Genomic DNA, 18,424 nt, shown 5'->3' with positions numbered 1-18,424 from the left:
CCCCAAGGTTCTTACTGGTGAGGAGACATGGTGCTATTCTTACAACTCCCAAAGCAAACATCAATCAAGCCATAGTCACCTTGCCCCATCAAAGCTCATCAAGTGAAATCAAAGATCAAGATGATGCTCATCCGTTTGTTTGATATGAGGGAAATAGCGTATTTGGAGTTCTTTCCACCAGATCAGACTGTCAATCAAGCGTTCTATATAGAGGTTCTGAAAAGATGGTGTGTGACCAAAAAAAAGGCCTGATTTGTGTCAGACAGGGAACGGGTTTTGCTACCACGACAATGCACCTGCTCACACAGCCATCTCATTGTTGCCAGTTTTGGGGGCGGAAATAGCATGTCTCTCTTGCCCCACACACCTGATCTCACTCCGTGTGACTTATTTTTGTTTCTGTGATTGAAAAGGGACATGAAAGCACAGCAATTTGATGAAGTAGACGAGGTGAAGCAAAAAAACAAGGGAGGTGCTGTCAGCCATCCAAACAGATGAGTTTGAAAAATGTCTCCAAGAATGAAATTTAATATTTGACAAATGTATTAACTGTAATGGAGAGTATTTGAAAGGTGATAAGGTTGTTTTGTAAAAGATATTCAATATATAGCTTTGAAAAAAATGCTGGGTTTTTTGGGGGGTAGAAGGAGCCCCTCTTAGACTATTAGTTTCCCTTAAAGAGGCCAAACTCATTGGTATCATGTCAATTATGACTTGTGGCGACCTTATGGTGCAGGGTCGAAATGCCCCGTGGTTTCCTGAGACCATCACTCTGTACGGAGCAGGAAGCCTTGTTGACGTGAAGAGGACTTGTCGCAACTGCTGATGTCGATCTAAGAAGAAACAGCCAGAAGATCAAGCGATGGATTGCATTGGGCAAATCTGCTGACACGACCTCTTTAGAGTGTTGAAAAGCAGGGAGGCTACTTTGGAGACAAAGGTGGACCTGACCCAAGCCATGGTATTTTCAATTGTCTTATATTCATGTGAAAATTTGACAATGAATAAGACTGAAGAAGAATTCATGCAACTGTATTGTGGTGCTGGTGAAAAATATTTAAAAGTACCATGGATAGCCAAAAGAACAAACAGATCTGCCTCTGAAAAAGTTTGGCTAGAATGATCCTTATAGGCAAGGATGGAGCAACTCCATCTCACATTCTTTGGGCATGTTGTCAGGAGAAAGAGTAAAAGTTCTTGTATTCTGGTTGCAAGTACCAGTCATTGAAAACCCTATGGGGAACAATTCTATTCTGATACACTGCAGATTGCCATGGGTTGGAATCAACACTATGGCAATTAGTCTTTTTTTTAAAGTTTAATATATATTATATATAAATGTGTGTGTATCTACATTTAAACAATTAATTGTTCAGCAAACATTTACAGATCATGGACTAAAATTAATGCACCAAGTTACATGTTCAAAGAGCTAAGTGTTCATGGTAGATCCACGTAGTCAAAAAAAATGCAATACAAAGCAATTAAGTGCTGAAGGAATGGTGCTCAAGTTCTGAAATATGTAACAATTTTCTGCCTGGGTAAGCGTGTGTGGTTGTCTTTAGGGACCATCAAGTCCATTCTGACCCTTAGCGACCCTGTGCACAACAGAACAAAACCCTGCCTGTCTCTGCCGCTCTCTCATTGCTCCCAGGTTGAGCCCCTCACTGCAGCTGTGTCCATCCATCTTACTGAGGACCTTGCCTTTTCTCTACTTCACAAAATATATCCTTCTCCGGAACTGGTCATGCCTAAAGATTGTGGGACAAAACATTCCATGCACATTGATGGATTCAAGCAAGATGAAACCTTTAACAACTTCAATCTTTTCTCTGTTTATCTGGAAGTTAGCGACTGTTCCAGTTGTGAGGATTGTGGTCTTCTTTACATTAAGTTGTAATCCATGCTGAAGGCTGTAATCTTTGATTTTCATCAGAAAGTGCTTCAAGACCTCTTCATTTTCAACAAGGAAAGCGTGTCATCTGCATATCACAGGCTGCTAATAAGACTTTCTCCAACTCAGATACCACATTTTTCTTCACATAATCCAATAGTTCTGATTATTTACTCAACAAACAGATGGAATATGTACGGGGTGAGGAATCAACCCTGGAAAGCACCTTTCTTGATTTTGAACCATACAGTATTCCTTTGTTCTATAGTCACCACTGTTTCTTGATACGTGCACAAGTTCTGCAGGGGCATAATAAAGTGTTCTGGGATTCTCATTCTTCTCAAGGTTATCCATAGCTTGTTATGACACACAAATACAATGTAAACATCTTTCTGGCATTCTATGTTTTCAGTCAAGATCCATCTGACATCAATAATGATATCCCTTGTTTCAGGTACTTTTCTGAATCTGGCAAGAACTTCTACTGCTGCACCATTGTTGGATAATCTTCAGCAAAATTTTGCTTGCATGAGGTATCAATGATACGGGTCTATAATTTTAATATTCTGTTTGGTCACCTGTCTTTGAAATGGGTAAAAAGATAGATCTTTTCCAATCAGGTGGCCAAGTAATTCTCTTCTGAATTTCCTGACATAAACAAGTAAGTGCTTTCAGTGCTCCACTCACTTGCTGACATCTCAGTTGGTAGTCCATTGATTCCTGGACCCTTGATTTTGGCTAATGCTTTCAGTTCAGTGAAGCTCAAATTTCTTCCATTGAGTACCATTGGCTCTTGTTTATATGCTACTTCTTGAAATAGTGGAATGTCAACTCCCTTTTTTTTTTGGTCTAGTGACTTTGTGTTTTCTATCCATCTTATTTAGCTGCTTCCTGAATCATTCAACATTTTGCCCATAGAACCTTTCAATACTACAACCTAGGGCTTGACTATTTTCTTGAGTTCTTTTAGTTTAAGATACGCTGAATGTGTTTTTCGTTTTAGGTTTCTAGCTCTAGGGCTGTACACCTTTTGTTATAATATTTTACTTTGTCTTCTCAAGATATCCTTTGAAATTTTATGTTTAGTTCTTTTACATCATCATTTCTTACATTTGCCTTACCTCCTCTACAACTAAGCTAGTTTCAGAGTGTCTTCTGACATCTACTTCAATCTTTTGTTTTAATATAAACTACAACAAAACAAGAATGGATATTTTACTTCAAAGAGATAGGAAAAACAACAACAATAAAAAAGTCCCCATGACCCCTGGTACTAGGTGACGATGTCTGCTTTCATTTTTGTTCTTTTTCCTAAATCACAATAACCTTAAATTACGGAGAATTTAGAATTGACAGTAAGGCTGACAGTTTCAACAGGGGAAATTTAGCAATTAAATAATATTTTATTTATTTATTCACTCACTCAACAAATATTTATTAAGGACCTATTATTTATCACATTATGAATAAAACAAATTCTTATCTTCAAGGGCAGGCCTGTTTATCACCAGGAAATGCCAGTACATAAAAGAATTAGAATATCATTACAGACACTCCAAAAAGGATTTAGGATGTAATTACAAAATTACTGAAGGACAGAAAGAAGAGCTTTTCTCAACGGGAGTCAAGGAAATTAATGATTGTCAAAAAATTGATATTTTTATTTTACTTGGAAAAAGAAATAGGCACACCAATATTAGAAAAATAAATTACTTCAAAAACTAAGACCCAGTGGGCAGATTTAGAGTATATCCATGCCAACGAGAGACATATAGAATATACATATTTTTGCTCTGAAAAGTTTATTTAAATCCAGTGAATATTCTTTATTGCCATGGTAACTAAGTATTAAATAACATTCCTTCCATTTAAAATACAGGCTTTAAAGCAAAACCAAAGGCATTCGAATATTACTACTCTAGATAAATTAGGAAATATGGTTGCAGACTAAGAATGTGTCTTTGTTAAGACATAGGTTAATTTTCTCTTAATAAAATTAGAATAGAAGCAGATTGTAATTCTATGGGGGGGGGAATCAGTTGCAGGCTTTGGATATATAAAATCATCTTTTCAAAAAAAATTAAGATTCATGTCAAATAAGTATAAAAAGGAGTGTTATTCTTCTCTCTTAAAGGGGAAAAAACCCAGACAAAAGACAAGTCCACATATCCAATTCTGGTGGTGGCATCAAGGAGCACAATGTATACGTCAGGTGTACAAGGAGAGGAAATAAATCAATAAAACTGTAATCGAAGAAAGAAAACCACTTCAAAAAATACTATGTGTGCCATGCAACCTCCACACTACTCTTATTCACTTTACACAACTACATGAAAATCAATCTATCATCATTCCCATACTTTATGCTGAATTAAATATCCAGATTTTAGAATGTATTTCTCTGCAAGGAATTATAAAGTTTTAGAGTTGCCAGGAGCTGAGAAAAGAGGTAAAACTTCCTCAAGGCTTGCATGATGTAGAAGACAAACTGAGAGCCGGAAAAGCTGAGCTGTGGTCCCTCAGGTCGATATGCAAGGATAGTAAAACCCATCGTCGAAAATAAAACAGCAGCCTTTTCACTAAGGCATGCCATCTTAGTCTCTGGCAAGAGAAGCTTGGTATAAAAATTACATAAGAAAAGCAGTGCAGACTCTTATACCATCTATACACCTTTGCAACTCTATGCCTGATTCCTTTAAACATTGCAAGGTCTGAAGGTCGACGGTAAAGTGAACAAACTACACAAAGGAAAATTATGTATGTATGCTTCCATGTTCAGTGGAAATACAATGATAAAATTCTATCCTTGTGGGACTCATGGTTATGAATTCTGCTCTTTAAATATACTACTCAAAAAATCAGACATCCTTGAAAAAACTGCAAATAGACTTCCTGGCCTCAGAATACATCAATGAATCAAGACCTATCACTGGCTTTCTTTTAGAATATAAATCATCTGCTATTGTCACCAAAGTTAAAGCACAACAAAAATGTACAGGGAGAAGAAATAAAAGAGGTTTAAGGAAAGTGAAAGTAACTCACAGAATCATTTTTTAAATAACCACATTATTGTTACCAAGCTTGCCAAAGTCTACTTTTTAAAGAAAATGCTACATTTCCCTTTGCCACATCAAGTGCATTTTTTAAAAGTCTGCACTCAACAAAGAAATGGCTCAAAGTGGTGGAGACTCAGCTTGATACTAATCCAGGCTCTGTTTTCTGCACAGGTCTGAATACCCTCCCGAGCGCATATTTAAGGAGGAACAGGACATTTCTTCAGAAACAAAAAGAACTGGAAGTTTTATTTTATGTTATTATGAAGTCCTAACATGAAGTCCTTTGCAAATAATAATAATTATTATTATTAATAATAATAATAATAATAATAATGGCCTCTTGGTGCCTCCTCTTAGCAAGTTTGCTGTTGCTCTGAGAGACAGAAATAAGGAGAAAGTGGCCGTGGGGCAGGAGGAAGGTGAAAGGAAACAGAGGAAGGACATAGGAAGCAAAGCGATGGACAGAGGTATGAACATGGCGGTGTCCATATGTAAACACATTCATCCACACAAATAGAGGTATTGGCCCATGTACATATATTTATACAGCAATCCACTGAGGTAGGGGATGGACTTTGTGGCTCTGCTCAGACCCTCCCTCAGTACAAGAAGACTTTGTTCTAATCAATCGGCAGTCTGAGATGTTCACTCTCCAGACACAATCACTGAAGACAAAACAGGTGCATAAGCAAATGTGGTGAAGAGGGCGGATGGTGTCTGGCTATTAAAAGATATAGTGTCTGGGGTTTTAAAGGCTTGAAGTTACACAAGCCACGATTCAGCAGTGAAGCGACAAGTCCACATGGAAGAAGCACACCTCCAGTGCGATCATAAGGAGTCATAGAGACTGGGTAATAGGCATCAACAGACACATAACAAACAAAAACATATTGTTGAGAAGGAGGGGAGCTGGAGTGGAGATCCAAAGCCCATCTGTAGATAGTGGAACAATCTCCCCACAGAGAGTCCACAGGGAGGGAATGAGTCACCAGGGTGCAGTAAAGCATCGATGAAACACACGATATTCCTCCGGTTTCTTAAGGCTCCCTCACCCCCCACTACCATGACCCCAGTGTTGCTTCCCAGTTCAGACTAGACTAGAACATGTACACAGGTATAGAAAGGGATGGGAGCTCATGAACACAGAATCCAGGAGTGGGAATGGTGATGCTGGAAGGGTAGGGGGAAGAGGGGAAGAGGAAGGGAAAAGGGGGAACCGATCACAATGATGAACACATAACCATACACCCATCTACAGGGAAAAAATAATATAAAACATGGGGGAAGGGAGGCAGTGGTTGGTATGAGAGATGACAATAATAACAATGTACAATCTATCGGGGGGTATGAGGCAGGGGGGAGGGGAAAAAGAGCTGGTACCGAGGGCTCAATAGAAAGTAATTTTCTAGAAGAAGATAAGGGCAACATACATACAAACATGCCTGATTCAACTGATGTATGGATTGTGATAAGAGTTGTACGAGTCCCCAATAAAATGATTTAAAAAAAATAATAATGGAAGACAATATATAGATGGTCCTATTTAGCCTTCTAATTATGACAGTGGCTCTCCTCTCTTCCTACTTTATTTCTTATTGTAGTTTCATAACAAGTTAGTTTTGCATTCCACAATTTCTACACATTTGACTTGGTGACATTGGCTGCAATCCCCACAGTGTAATAGTAATCTTCTCACTTCCTCTCTGGGGGTCCCATGTCCATTTGTCATTCATACCGCTCCCTTTCTATTTCCTAAGCGTTGTTTGGGGGCAAATGCTGCATGTTTGGTCTTGTACATTTTTACTGAGGCGCATATCCTTCCTACTATTATTATTCACTTTACAAGACTGTCTTATAATTTAGCTGAAAGTAGGCCCTCAAGGGTGGGTCCATCTAGAACTGAGCCTAGAGGCGAAAGTGTTTAAAAGCCGTAGTTTAGCCAAGGGTTACATCAATGCCTAGAAAACCTCTCGTATGATTTTTGCATATTGTCCTATTTTTGAATTCCCTTTCTTTCTTACAAGACCTTCTAGTGTGATCTTGATCAGAATGGTTGGTAGTGATTGCTAAGCACCATTCAGTGCTCAAAGTATTGGAAGCTGTGGTTCATACAGCCCCTGACTTCTTTCCAATAACTTTCCTTGAATCTTTCCTTTCTTCTTTGCTCTAGAAGAGGAGAGGCTGGCTGTAGCATCTCAGTTGTCCACTCATAAGCTGTTAGACTCCAATTGTTAGTTACCAAATTAGGAAGCAGAACTTTTATCCTTGTGGACTATTTTGTGCCAGTTGACCTGGTTATTTCACACACACCACACCACCACCACCACCACTACCACCACCACCACCCGGCAAAACTGTGGTCCCATGACCCCAGGCACAGTAAGTCATTCCTTCAAGGTGTTTGATCATTGCTAAAAGTTTTCAGAACTTTGCCTTCTGTATGCTTTACAATATCCTTGGATATAGTTGCAGCACATAAAAATACAAGGATAAGTTGGAAAACACTGCTATAAAATCACAGAACACTTTTTTGTGATAGTATGATTTGTGTCAACTTGGCTGGGTCAGGATCCTTCCATCATGTGAACTAATATAATGCGATCAACTCCGTGATGGGATCTTCTGTGACCTGTCAGACCATTGTGTAAAGACTAGGGTCAAGTCACAGCCGAATCCAATGTAAGCATGCTCTGGGGGAAAGGTTCCCCCTTCATTTGCTGGTCTGCATTCTGAACCAGTCTCTTTAAACTCTGGTTATTTGCATTTGAGCCAAAGACTATATTGCCCGCAACCCCTGAGTGTTATAAGCAGCTGCCATATTTCCTGCCAACCTTGGGTTCATTTGACTCTGCAGCCGGGCACCTGACCTGCTGATCTTGGATTAATCTGCCTCCACCACCTGCGGCCTTCCTGCTTCCTGGTTCATCGACCGTGGCCATTATGTGAATCAGGAAAAGCTCCCAACTTAACATCTGACCTGCAGACATGAACGGGACTATACTTACTTCCCAGCACAGTTGTACTTCTACAACTTTGTGAGCTATCTTTTCAATGTTTCTTTCTTCGTGTACTTCCATAAGCATCACTGGTTTAGCTTCTCTAAAGAACCTAGTCTAACGAAACTTTATTTAATAAAAATAACAACATGCAAACCTATTGTTTCTTCATATATGTGCCTTCAAGGTCTGTACATTTCTGAAGGCAGGATTGCTAATACTCCTAACTTTGCAGCAAAGAATTCTAGATTCTTTGCTTTGGCCGATGAGCTTCTTCTACATTGTCTTTTCCCACATGACTCAATTTTATTCCTATTATTCCATTGGTAAGGTTCGTGGGGATGGTTGCCACTTACGTTACTTTCAAAAGGTACTGACAATGCAGAAGTAAGTGGTTCTGCAAGATTCTATCATGTGGTCTCCAGCTTCGTTTCTATCACCAAGGTGGTATTTTCCAACGACAGGTACTTAGCTCTCCTTTTTGTTCTCAACTTTTGCATTGCTATCACCGGTAATTATCAATGCATCTCAATTTTATTTTGATCAATTTCAGACTGAATAAGTTGCTATAATAATTCAGTTTATTTATCATTAGCTTTAGTATTTGGTGCATAACTATGAAGAATAGTTGTACTAACTGGTCTTCCTTCTAGGCATCTAGATCTTATGCTATCAGAGAGAGTACTCTACTGCAAGATAGACCTGGACACATTCCCTTTGACAATGAATCCAACACCATTCTCACATCTCTCTCTCTATCATCGGTCTCTGTAGTAAAGATTCTTAGTTCTACTGTCACATGCATAAGTAAGGAGGATGGGGATCCTTCCTTCAAGCGTCCGTCTCCCGGCCCTTTTGTTCTCACAGGATATGTACACAGGCTGCATGAAACAGTTTCTTCTGACAGACACAAATCCTGGAATGACCAGTACATTACCAGAGCTTCAGGCTCTTGCCTTCTTAAAATAAAGATTTACTTTGAGAGGCAAAGAATGGGGTTTCCGCATAAGGAATTTTAAATAAGAATCTGCTGACCGAAAGGGAGAAATCATGCCACAGCCTGCATGTCTAGCTTTCCGGTGCTTCTCTCGGAAAAGAGTCTTATAAATATTCATGTGGAAGGGATTGCTGGGAAGTTCTGTTTGAAAGTTCTGATAGGGGTAGCAAGAGTTTGTGGGAAATGTAGTCCCAAGCTATTGTACATAGTCTGTTCATGCTCTGTCGAAACCTCCACCTTTGATCTCATGCCATACCACATTCCTCAGGAAAAATTTCATAGACATAATTCTTTAGGGGGGCAAAAAAGTCTCTCTTTCTGAAGCTACTACCTGCTTTTAGGGGGCATAGTTTATCACCACCCTGCCTGCATGAGTACAAATCTCCCTCTCTATTCTACAGTAAAGGGGAGCAAACCCTTTCAGGTAGAGAGGCTGGATTTGAGGCTATGAGTCACTCCCATGCACTGTTCAGCAGTCTGGGTCCTCGGGACTGATCAGGGCTGTTCTTTTAGAAAATTCTACCAACAGCCACGTACACAAAGGCTATCCGAAGGGAAATTCTTAATTATAATGCGACCAAAGAACAGGGGTGAAGAGTGGATCGACACCTGTCAATGCTGCACCTGCCTAAGAACAATACTAAAAGCACAAATTATTTTATAGTTCTCTCTTCTTCATTCTTGGAAAGTCTTAATTTAAGCTTTATTATAAAAACAGAAAGTGGGTGGTTGGTCTAAGAGACTGAAATGAAAGAATAAAAAAAGAAAATTCATTTTCTTAGATGTTCTATCTCTGAGAACACTTTTAAGCCACACTTCATAATGTGTACATGTTTGCATACATACATGTCTGTGTGTCTGTGTCTGCATGTGTACATGTCCGTGACTTGTTCTTTCTTTATCCTGGCCACTCATGTAGTCTAGTGCTTAGAAATGTGCGTGTAGATGGAGTATTGAAGATGGATTTGGTACTGATTTAAAACATAGGATGAAAGTAGGGCTGTGTGTGTACGCCGTGGCTTATTCCAGAACAATTGCCTTGATGCTTGACCTCGTTTTCTGAGGACTGCAGACCATATATTTGTCTGATTCAAAGTGGCCAATACTAGACCATTTTGGCCCACTACTGGTTAGAATATCAATCTTACATATTCCATTTCATTGTTGATGGCTTCTAATTTTCATGGATTCTACTTCATACGTTCCATGTTCTAGTTATTGATGGATGTTTCCACTCGTGTTGAGTTTGTCACTTTAGCAAATGAAGGTCCTGAAAGTTTTGCTCCGTCCAAGTCTATAAGGCAGTTGTAGTTTAAGCGCCTTACAACCTGAGGGACTCAATTTCTGTCATTGTATGACTATATCAGACACTGTTCTTTTTGGTGTTTAATTGTTTTCAGAAGTGGTCTGCCTTTTCCTAATCTATTCTTAGTCTTGAAGTCCCATGTGTGGTCCAGTGAGGTTCCACTAAAACCTGCCTGCCGTGAGTGACCCTGCTGGCATTTGAAATACCAGTGGATAGCTTCCAGGATCACAGCACAACAAACGGACAGATGTGTGGCAAGACATAGAGCTATATGATAACTTCTGTGTACCATCACTCCTTCCTATTAGGTCCTGAATGTACAGATGGCTATACCCCGGATTTGTAACTAGTTCTTCAACACAATGCCAACAAAAAACAAGTTCACCTTCTATTTTTTAAGCTACTTATCACAATGAAGCTGATTATCTTTTCTTCATTTACTCTTTTCCTTCTTATCTCAGTTGATGTCATTGTCAGCTGCCATTCAGTTTGTCCCTGGTTCATAGCAATGCCAGGCATAAAGGGATTAAATGATTGGAACCTACAAGGTGTTCATTAGTTAATATGTGGAAGTAGATCACTAGGCCTGGATTCTTTAGTTGGCCTCTGTCTGGCAGCTCTGCTAAAACTGTTCAGCATCACACACAAGCCTGAACTGATGATGGGTGGTTGCGTGGGTGAGCTCCAAACCAGGGACTCCACAAGGAAAGTGAAAATTCCACATTGAGCCCCTGCCCTTTCTGGTACTCCAGCCTGTATTTCTCAGTGTCATAGTATGTCATGTTCATAATCAAGAGACTACCTCCAAATTTTCTCAAAATCTCATTTCATTGAAAAGGTCGGAGTTTTCCATTCCATTGATAAATATATTTATTAAATCCAACACCTTCCCTTTATCAAAATCTCACACAATCACTCCACATAATTCCCACAACTTCCTGACTCAACTAATTATTGAATCCATAAAAGTACATACTTCCGTGTGGCATTAATCAAAGCAATGTCCTCGATGTGTTTATTGGTACAACCTTAAGAACTCTATCTACATCATTACTATCCTTCAAGTTGAAATTTTGATTTAAAATTAGAATTCATTTAGAGAAAATGAACTTTATTTATTTAGTTTCTTTTATAAAGTGTTTAGCAAGTACATTAATAAAATGAGTACTTTAAAGTGTTCTATCTGATAATGATAATGGCACAAAACTCTTGCCTTTTTGCCTTTTGTGAAATTATTTAGTCCATTAACCTTGGACTGACTTAGAAAATGGCATCTACCTGCAGTACGTTATGTGCAGTCCTGGGCTATAGACAAGACCCGTTCCTGTGTGTTTAAGCTGAATATGTAGGTGAGTCGAAACAGAAGCATGTGCTTCTTATGTAGTACAAGAAAGGCGGCTTGGTTGAGCAGCACCTTATGAATCGGTGGCTAATCTCAAGGTTGGTTGTTCAAATACACCAGCAGCAGCACAAAGGAATGATGAAGCTGTCTTCTCCCATTGAGAGTTACAGTCTCACAAAATAATAATAATTTATAAATTATCAAGGGTTCATGAGGGAGGAGGGAGCAAAGAGGGAGGAGGTAAAAATAAGGAGCTGATACCAAGGGCTCAAGCAGAAAGTAAATGTTTTGAGAATGATGATGGCAACAAATGTACAAATGTGCTTGACACAATGGATGGATGGATGGATTGTGGTAAGACTTATAAGAGCCCCCAATAAAATAATTTTTTAAAAAAGAGTTACAGACTCAGACACCCTAAAGTTCAATTGTATTCTGTCCTGCAGGATGGCTGCAATCAGAATGCACTCCATGGCAGTGGGTTAGTACAAGAAAAGTCCTAAGGCCAATTTAATGGTTTAAAACCTTCCTGGGATGCATGTGAAGGTGATTGTGAAGAATGTGTTGCTAGTAGCGTGGGTTCAATCATTTTCTAGTAAGACCAAATGATAAAGTCTTAAAGGGCAAATACAAGCTGCTTATAGTCAGATGTTTGTAACCTTGGACATATTGTACTGTCATATGCTTGACATTGCTTTACAAATCTGTAAACAATAAGATTCCTCATTATTCTTATTTTCTTTCATCAAATATAGTTTAAAAAAATATGTAAGGAGTAACTAGATAACAGTTCATTTATGTTTCCTGGATAAATAAGAACAAAACAAGTTTCAATATAAATATAAAATAAAACATGCAAATAACCCACTAAACTCTCCTAAAATAATTCTACTTCCAGGTCCCAAATGATATAATCTATATTCAAGCCTAAACTATAATGTTTTCATAAGATAGAAAAAAAAATTGCATATCTCACTATCTTTGGGATTTTAAAATGGTTAGTCTAGTCACTAGAATAAAACCTCACAATAAGTAAACCCCACTAAATTCCTATGCAGTCCCTATATATTCTGTGATCTATTGTCTACTGTGACAACAATGATTTCATCATAAACTTAGAAATTAAGGGCAGAACAATTTATCCCCCTTCCTAAGAACAGGGCAAAATTAACATCATACATGTTGCATTTCCCTGATACAAATATTGCATTTATTTCTAAGGCTATGAATAGGAAATTTAAGCCCAGTTCTTATGTATTAGTGCTTATTATATTATGATGACAAATAATCTGTTATATTCCATAAATTAACTAATATATCATCTTCAATGATTTCCAAAAAGGCAGTTAAGGGTCCCATTAAGCAAAAATGCATGACAGATTCTTCTTCATATAGTCCAGCTTAGTATTATGCACTACATTTAATCTTGCAGAAAGTAATTTTATCATGGCATTATTCTTAGATGTTTACTTGAAGACATTCAGTGCTGTAATTTACAGTGAAAGCATTGAGTTTTTTTCTAAACTACATTATGGATTTTGATTATTTAAAAGCATGGATCCAAATAGTGATCACTTTGCTAACTTTGACAGTTAGATTCAGGAGGTAGTGAAGGTAACGAGGGAGAAGGATGAGGATTTCTACTCCCATAAAGATGCATCTTCTCAGAAACACAGGGGGACAGGTCTACTCTGTCCTGTCGGGTCACTAGGAGTTGAAATTGACTCAAGAGCAGTGAGTCGGGCTTTGGTGAAGTACATGCCATGGAGAACACCCATTCACGTGCAAAGGAGAAAGGTTCTTGACCAGAGGAATTGACAGTGTCTACAATAATGAATTGAAACATAACCACAATACGGTCCCATCCATTGTAAACACACTAACGATTCACAATTTGAAATCTCCAGTTCAGACCCCTGCATTCAGATACGAAAACACCCCTTCAACTGCACCTCTGGGAATTCTCAGAACATTTTAAAAACTCATTGTTGTTGAGTCAATTATGACCTGGAGCTACACTACGGGGCAGAGTAGAACTGATCCTCTGGATATCTGAGACTGTAAATCTTTACCAGAATAGAAAGCCTCATCTTTCTCCCATGGACCGGCTGGTGGGTTTGAACTGCTGACATTGTACTTAGTAACTCGTAACACACTATACCATCAGGGCTCTCTCTATTTCCTTTATGTTATGTGTATTTGTTTAGGTATTGTTGATACATACAAGCATTAAATTTATATATTCCTTATTCAACATATTATCTGTTCATGAATTTCCTACTACAATACCAACCCTCCCACAGAATTCTAAGAGACAACCATTATTTAATACGTACACTACTGAACTTTGGTCACTCTTTATGCTCAGACTTGTCAGTATTCTCTATCTCAGTAAGTGGCAGCACCCTCCACTTACTCAAACTAAAACCATTGGAATTTTGCATTTTTCCTTCATTTCTCTTATATCCCACCTTTAATTCATCAGCAAAATATGTCAGATAAAACTTCAGAATACCTTCACATCTCATAAACCAATGACTGTCATCCTAAACTAAGTAAACGTTTTCTCTTGTCTGGATGTCAATAAGAACATCTCTTATCTGTCAGTGTGATTCTCCTCACAGCACCCAGAATCGATCTTATAAATATCAATCAGACATTTTTCAACATTCCCCAATGGCCTCCAATCACATTTATAAATTCCCTAAAGCAAGTTGTTATTTGGGTCAATAAAATAACAAAATAATTAACATTTTTTCAGCCATTATTCATTAGTAATCCTATTGCATGAAAACACTAACAAAACATTTTTTGATTGACAGAAGAATAACCAAGCCAGTAGGTAATACGTGACCATATGTATGAATGTAACAATCATGACTCAGTTTATAATGGCAGCAGAGTATGACTTCAATGCAAAGAAAATCTATTTATTCTATCTACTCCACCCCATCCTATCACATCATTTCCAGGAAAAACCCTGATTTGCATTTAAAAGCTTAAAGAGTCTTCAAACCTTAATAAATCTTCAGAACATATCAGGAATACATCTAGAGGTTGGGAGGGGGAGTCTGAGCAAAAATTATAAAGTTTTGATGTCTCCTCTTCATGTACTATATTGGTTCATTGAAGTCTCGGCTACTCTTCAGAGGAGTGGAGTTGATTGGCAGTAGATAGAGCATCGGTGGGGCAGTCTTGAGCTGTCATTTAGATACCCGCTCCCCCCAACTGTCCATGCAGAATACATGGCAGGGCAGAAAAGGTCACTCTAAACATTTTTAAGTTAGTTCACAAAAGTGAGCCTCCTAAGGATCTTTATGGTTTTTCCCATAGCTACTGTTCACAATGCTGAGTTTCAATCAAATATTTTATAACAAGAATCAGTGATCCCTTATCCCTTTCTTACCCAATTATAATTCCATTACCTTGAGGACAGCTACATCTCTTTTTGAAGTAAACGGTTAGATGGTAGAAAGATGACTGAGGGGTTCCCTGCATGAATGGTTGATTGCTGCCCTCTCCACAGCCCCAGCTCAACATGTATTTAACCTTTTCACGGCCCATCATACACACAAGGCAGCTTCAAAAAGTTTGTGGGAAAATGGAATAAAAAGATAATGAAATTTTTCCATGAACTTTTTCAAGCCCCCATGTATGTCACCCATCAGTATTTTCAGCTCCTTGGCTTTCGTGGGAAGCTACTGTCCCGGCTGTAGTGCGCGTTTTCCCTGGTGTAGACCTGAACGGAACCGCGAGCCTCACTCTGAGTGTGCTACCTCTGGGACATAGGTGCCCACGTGATTTTATTGAAATCCGTATTCTCTCAAAATAATTTTCATTCCTTTATTTCAGCATCCCTCCCTTACCAGAAATACATGGAGTTAACAACACAAAACCCAATGCAGAAAATAAATCCATCATGAAAGACCTTAACGCTTACAGTCAAGAAAGTCCATTTTGGAAAGCATCTAACAGAAACTGAACTCTTTCAATAGAATGACTGTTTTTCCATCAGTGGTGTAGTGCATAAGATTTAAGATAAATTCTGTCAACTGCTATTCACTACTGAGCTGAATTCTTAATATAATAAGAATCTTACCCGAAAAGTACTTTCCTCATTTCTGCTGTCAAAAAAGTGCAAAGTAAGTGTGATTATACTGACTGGTTCTGGAGTTACATATATTATCATTTCCACTATCATTTCCATATCATATGCCAGGGTTTTCCTAAGAATCCATGTGTTTTGAATAAGTAATGACTTATTTGTAGTCAAGGTGCCATTGCCCAAACATCTTTTGATTAATTTAGTTACTAGCTCATCATACCCCATATAATACCTTTTCTTTAAGGTTCTAATTTCAAGCTGGCTGGCCTGTCTATATAGAAAGAACTGTATAAAAGGTATTATTGTTATTTCTTGTTTATTTGATATAAGGGCCTTCAATTACTCTCCACTCCTTCCCCAAATCCCTCTTATTTGTTAGTTAACACCTTGTATTTTTATAGAAATTGTGTCTTCCTCTTCTTCGAAGCTAAATTCAAAACCTTTGCTAACACCATATATACTTGAGTATAATTCGACCCAAATATCCGCCAAGGGACCTAATTCTACCACAAAAACTGCCTTAAAAATGTACTGGAAAACTCAGCTTATACTCAAGTATATACGGTAATTCTTTTTCTTCCATGTCTCACTTTAAATCCCAGTCTTGTCTATTGATTCTTCTTCAACATGGACTAGCACCTACAAGTTCTCCTTGACTGAAATCAATAGAATTAGACATTTAATAACTACCCCCCCCCAACTCTGAGTTACTCCAAATCCTCCGATAGCTCTCAAAAATTCTATAGGTTCTCCTAATCCAAATATCTTTTTAAGGAATTCATAAGCTTTCTGAGCTGACCTCAATTGACTTTTGCATACTACTCTCCAGAAGAAAGTCTTTGCTTCTACTAGCTTCAATTATCATCTGCCCTGAGTTTGTCAATGCTATAATTATCACTTTAAAACATGTGCTTTATCTTCAACTGCCCATTTCTAAGGTTGAGTTTAAATAAGCTCTTCTCTTTGGAGGTTCCTTCATAGCCCTAGACTGTATTGAATCTCTTTCTCAGTCTTCCTATAGTTTTTACAAACCAAGTCTTTATTTAGCATTTAATTATAGAAGTCTTCAATTTACACTTATATTCATGTCTATCTATACCTGCATCTTTTCCCACAAACTACCAACTCCATCAACCAAACAACAAACATACTGATCACCCATATGTCCATTGACGAGTGGGTCAAGGAATACAATACTGAATGATATTTCTTATATTTCCTCAGAACTTGCAATGCAATATACATCTCAGATAATAGAAAGTACTTATTAAGTAAATAGAATACTACCGATAGACCTTTTATTAAATGTTCCCACTATTCCAAAGATGAATACATAACACAGAAGGTCATGAAATGATGAAATATTTGAGACACATCATCCTAAGTGTCAATTATTTTGGAAATCAAACCAACCACCAATTCAAAATTCAGGTTATCAAATAAATACATTTCAATTCTCTTCTACTGCCAGTTTATCTGGCAAGTAAACAGAGCCAATGATGTGAAAGCGCAATGCACAGAGCATTATTAAAATTGTACAGTACATTATTAACATAGGTTATTACAATTTCATAAACAAGTCTTCCAGAAAGAAAATATGAATATCAGAACTATAAAAACAAACAAAACCAGAAAATATGTGCATACGTCTTTACATTCCAAACAAATTTTTATACATGCTGGCTGTCATAGTACTGAAGCAATTCAAATTACTATATATTATTTCCAAAACAAATATCTTAAAACTGTGTGTTCTACATACCTGTCCAGTCTCCAACTATTTTAAGATGGACCCCAAAGGTTGCTTTAGTTTCAGTAGGACACTGAAAAAAATAAACACAAATCATTTCTGAATAAGAAACGCATTACTAGGCTGTGATTCAACTACAACATCTATTCTCATTGTACATGTCCCCAAAGCAGTAGAAGCTAGGAATGAACAAAGTAAAAGTATATACAGTGTTTAATCAGTAGAAATGAAAATCATGACTACCTAGTGCTCAATGAGACCACTTAAAATGCTCTTCAAACTCCTAAGTACTTAGACAAAATAATAATGCATATACAATCTAAAGTTGTTAGAAGAGTCTACCAATTCTTGCTAAAATGTGTTTTGAGTTAAAATACCTGCCTCAATAAGTGATTATCCAACACTTACAAATAACAGGTGCCAAGGCCCATACTAAATACCATATTTCCAAGCTCTCCAATAACCATGCCAAGTGATCTCGTATAGATAAGAAAGTTGAGAAATATTAAAATAAATAGCATAAATCCTCTGTTATAGAAGCAATTCCCACTGAACATAACCCTACAAGACCGAGTGAAAGTGCTCCATCAGGTTTCCAGAGCTAGACCAAATCCTAAAGGAACAGGAAGCCTTATCTTTCTTCCACAGGGAAATTAGTGGGTTTGAACCAGCAACTTTTCAGTTTGTAGCCCCTGCTCACCCCACTGCACCACCGGGGCTCCTTTCCCAAATGAATGAAATGAGCACACAAACAATTAAGATTTTGAATCCAAGTCTGCCTGACTCTCTACTTCTAAATTAATGCTATCTACTGTCTTACTTAAGACAGACACGTGGAAAACAGCTGAGGGTTACACGAGAAACTAAATGGAGTAAACTAAATAGAAATAAATTATTTATTGGATACAAGCATAACTTGATAACTAGTGCACAACAAGATGAAGCAGGGGAAGAATGCATTGACAAAGTCCATGTGAC

At 37.9% G+C, this 18,424-nt stretch overlaps 1 protein-coding gene across 1 annotated transcript in view; it reads right to left on the bottom strand.

Annotated features, from left to right (window-relative positions):
• The window catches only part of NOX4 (NADPH oxidase 4), a 192,441-nt gene that overhangs the window by 49,743 nt on the left and 124,274 nt on the right, over nucleotides 1-18,424 (bottom strand). The window contains exon 11 of the mRNA XM_013006196.2: nucleotides 17,459-17,519. Within this exon, the coding sequence (XP_012861650.1) occupies nucleotides 17,459-17,519 (61 nt within the window). The remainder of the gene's footprint in view (nucleotides 1-17,458; nucleotides 17,520-18,424) is intronic.

The sequence above is a fragment of the Echinops telfairi genome, unplaced genomic scaffold (genome assembly GCF_000313985.2).
Source record: "Echinops telfairi isolate 266 unplaced genomic scaffold, ASM31398v2 ScPeMD7_1713;HRSCAF=2227, whole genome shotgun sequence".
NCBI lineage: Eukaryota > Metazoa > Chordata > Mammalia > Afrosoricida > Tenrecidae > Echinops > Echinops telfairi.
This window is presented reverse-complemented; position numbering and strand designations above follow the sequence as displayed.